The following is a 3,881-nucleotide window of genomic DNA, read 5'->3' on the forward strand; positions in this document are numbered from 1 at the left end:
GCACCCCCCGGCCCCGGCCCCCCTCCCGGCAGCTGCGCCCAGGCCGCGGCGGGCGGCTGCGGTCGTGGCTGTGCCGGGGGGCTGGCGCGGAAACGGCAGTTCCTCCCTCCGGCTGCGCTGAGGCAAGCCGGCATCGCCCGCCGGCATCGCCTGCCGCCCCCCGGCATCGCCCTCCGGCATCGCCTGCTGCCCCCCAGCATCGCCCTCCGGCCTCGCCCGCCGCCCCCCGGCATCGCCCTCTGGCATCACCCGCCACCCTCCAGCATCACCCTCCAGCATCGCCCCAGGCCGCCGCTCGGTCCCTGCCCCACGGGTCCCTCTGGCTCGCAGGACGGCCGAGGCCCGGCCCCGGCCATGCCGCTGTGGGCCCTGGCTCTGGGCGCCCTCCTGGGGCTGCTGGCGACCCTGTGGGGCGGGCGGCGGAAAGCCCCCCGCGGCCCCCGSCTGCTCTGCCGGCCCTCGGCGCTGGCCCTCCACCTGGAGCGGCGCTGCCCGGCGCTGCGGCGGGCCCCGGCGGGCTGGGCGGCTCTGCCCGCCCTGCAGACGCTGCTGGGGGTGGCGGGGCCGGCGCCGGGCGGGCTGCGCTTCCTCCGCACCCACCTGCAGATGAGCGACGGGGGGCTGGTGGCACTGGACTGGGCCGCGGGGCCGGCGCCGGCAAAGCCAGGGCAGCAGCCGCCCCCTGTGCTGCTGCTCGTCCCCAACTCCTTCGGGAAGGTGACGCGCAACCTGAGCCAGGTAATGCGGGCAGGGGAGCGGGGGGCATGGCCGCCGCGCYGCCCGCTGCTGCTCGGTGGCCTGGCCTTGCTCAGGGGTGTCGGACTGTGCAGGAACCGCTTGGCACCAGGTTGTCCCCGGCCTCGCTGTTGGGCAGGAGAGGCCGAGCTGTGTTTTAGGGGAGCCAGGGGGGTGCAAAATGCTGGCTGCGGCAGCGTGGGGAGCCTGCCCCGCTGCAGCAGCAGCAGCAGCAGCAGCAGCAGCAGCAGCAGCGGTGGCGGCTTCCTCTGAAGCTCGGCACCAGCAAGCCAGGCTTGCGGGCGGCACTTCCTTCCCCCCCGGCACGCTCATGGCCTTGCCGCCGTCCCCAGCTCTGCCGCCTGGCCCTGCTCCATGGCTACTGTCCGGTGGTCTTCAATCGCCGTGGCCACAACGGCTGCCCCCTGAGCACCCCCAAGCTGCAGCCCTACGGGGACCCCGCCGACCTGCAGGAGGCTATCCGCTACCTCCGCTGCCGCTGCCCYGGAGCCCAGCTTTTTGCCGCCGCGGAGAGCACCGGTGCCGGGCTGCTGCTGTCGCACCTGGGGGAATGCGGCTCCTCCAGCCAGCTGGCCGCCGCCGGCTGCATCTCCCCCATCTTCAGCCCTCGCAAGTGGTTCGAAGGCGGCTGCCCCTGGCACTGGCAGCAGCCCCTGCTCCTGTACCAGAAGGCTTGGCTTAGCCGGTRAGTGACCGGCCAACGCGCGGCTTCCCCAGGGATGGACGGATGGACGGACGGACGGGGGACCCTGGGGGATTGCCCCTCGTTTCTGGGCCCCACAGCTGGTGGGGACCGGCAGAGCCTGGGCAAGGGAAAAGGCTTGGCTCACGAAGCCGTCGCATCCTCCGGCTCCTGCCCGGCTCTCACCGCCGTCTGTCCTCGCCCTCCCCAGCTTTGCCACCGCCTTGGGGGAAGTGCTGCCCCTGGAGAGTTTCTTCGGAGGCCGGTCGCTGAGGGAGCTGGAGGAGGCCCTGTTCTGCCAGGCGCAGGGCTGGGACGCCTACTGGGAGAGCAATGACCCCTTGCGGGACGTGGACGAGGTGGCGGTGCCCGTTCTCTGCATCTGCAGCCAGGACGACCCCGTGTGCCGGGGCCCGGGCGACGGCCCGCCCCGGGAGCTCTTCGAGACGAACCCCTACTTGTTCCTCGCGCTCGCCCGGCACGGCGGCCACTGCGGCTTCCTCCAGCACGGCCTGCGCGGCTCCTGCTGGAGCCACGAGCTGCTCCTGGAGTTCTTCCAGGCCGCCGCCGACTTCCTCGGTGACGAGGGGAAGGCCAAAGGGGCCGGGGCGCCGGCAGCACGAGCCACCAGTGCCAGCGAGGCCCGCGGCGACGTCCACGGCTGGCGGCGCTCCTACACCCGCTGACGGCTTGGGGGGCCCGGAGGGTGGGGGGGTCCGGGGGGGCGCCGTGGCCGGCCGCGCTGTAACGACTGGCCGCCAACAGGACGGCGGGGCCGGCGCCCCGCTGCTGCAGCCCGTGTCCCAGCCCTTCCTGGGTCTCGCCGTCCATCCCGGGGTGGGGGGCTGATCCCAGGGTGGGGGCGGGGGGCGGCAACGGCCCCCCGGCACTGGGGGGGGGCTTCCCGGGGGGGGGGGGCAGCACCCGGGCACCGGGCTCCCTCCAGCGGCCGCAGCCCGCGCGGCGGGGGAGGGGGATGCACGGGGGACCCAGGCGTCCGGGGGACCCGGGCGGAGGTGGGGGGGGGCGCGTTACGCAACGCCGGGGCGCGGTGCCTATACATGGGCAGGCGGCGGCGCCGGGGGCCCCCGCGCGGGCATGACGCGGCGCCGCAACCAGCTGGCTGAGGTCACAGTGACGTCAAAGGCGCTCCGGGCTGTCAGCTGGAATCCGGCGAGCCGCGCTGACGAGGCAGCCGGCCTTAAAGGGGTCCCCGCGGCGGGCGCAGGGGAGGTGGACCCCACCGGGGACAGGTGAGTGCCTGGACCCCCCGGCGGGGGCTGCGGGGCTGGGGAGGGCGCCGGGGCTGCTGGCCCAGAGGGGGTTTCCGGAGCCCCAGCCCCGTGGGGAGAAGCGGGGCCGAGACCCCACCGCCACCCCAGGCAGCCCCCAGCCCCGAACCGCCAGGGAGGCCGTTCCCTCGGGTGGGCCTGGGCTCACTGGTGGCTGGGATGCCGTCCCCGATCCTGGTCCTGGCAGCCACAGGAGGGGCCTTGCCGCCCCCCGGCTGTGGGTGTCGGAGCCCCAAGGGCCTCCCAGCGCTGAGCCCAGCGGCTGGAGCCGGGKCAGAGGCCTGGGCCTTGGATCACCTCTCCCCACAGCCCACAGAGGGGAGAAGGGCGCCATGCTCTCTGCGGGGCGCCCACCCACCGAGGGGGCCAGCCCCAACCAGGAGGGTCTCAAACTGCTTTCCAAGCTTCCCTGTTYGGAGGCGGGCGAGTCCTTCGCCTGCCCGACCAGGAGTCCTTCCTGGAGCTTGTCCAGGAGTGGAGCCGGGAGCCAGGCTCGGATCGGGCCTTGAGAGCAGGCCGGGAGGAGAGGCCATGGGCAGGCTGCCCCGCCACGGCCAGGGTGGCTCCCGCTCACCAGGCCCCGGCCCAGGCGAGCATGGCAGCTCCCACCTCGGTGCAGTGAAGGCCTCTGGGCCCAGCCAGGCCACAAGGAGGGCGATCCCCAGAGCCAAGGCCCCTGCTGTGGGGGAGGCTGCGGCCGTGCTGGGGAGCAGGACCCGGGGCCTGTGGCCTGGAGGTCTCCGCAGCGATTGCGGGGGACGGCGGCCCCACGACCCGCATCCAGTGTCCCCAAAGGCCAGGCCAGCCCTGGCCCTCGATGCTCCCGCCAGGCCCATGGGGCACCCGGGCCTCCCCCTGGGGAAGGGTCCCCGGGGCCGCCGAGCGGGGCCTGGCGTGTCGGGGCGCGTCCCCGGGGCCGGGCTCGGTGGTGCCGCCACCCCTGCTCCCCGGGCGCGGCGCCGCGGCCCCCTTAAGAAGGGCGCCTGGGGCTCCAGGCGGGCAGCGCCGCATGCGGCGGCGGCGGCGGCGCGTGGGAGTCACGTGGGCGGGATGTGGAGCCAGCCCATTGGCCCCCCCGCCCCCCTGTCCGCTGCAATCAGCTGTTACTGGGGCGAAGGGCAGGAAACGTCCTTAAAGGGGCACCGCCGCCC

The 3,881-nt window shown here is 75.0% G+C and overlaps 1 protein-coding gene across 1 annotated transcript; it reads left to right on the top strand.

Annotated features, from left to right (window-relative positions):
* Positions 1 to 354: 354 nt before the first annotated feature.
* LOC112960760 (protein ABHD15-like) lies at positions 355 to 2,217 on the top strand. Its single transcript, XM_026055326.1, has 3 exons — positions 355 to 738; positions 1,089 to 1,441; positions 1,650 to 2,217. Exons 1-3 carry the CDS (start codon positions 355 to 357, stop codon positions 2,122 to 2,124), a joined length of 1,212 nt encoding a protein of 403 aa, XP_025911111.1. The 3' UTR covers positions 2,125 to 2,217.
* Positions 2,218 to 3,881: the final 1,664 nt, after the last annotated feature.

Source organism: Apteryx rowi, unplaced genomic scaffold (genome assembly GCF_003343035.1).
Source record: "Apteryx rowi isolate R43461 unplaced genomic scaffold, aptRow1 scaffold_99, whole genome shotgun sequence".
Classification (NCBI taxonomy): Eukaryota; Metazoa; Chordata; class Aves; order Apterygiformes; family Apterygidae; genus Apteryx; species Apteryx rowi.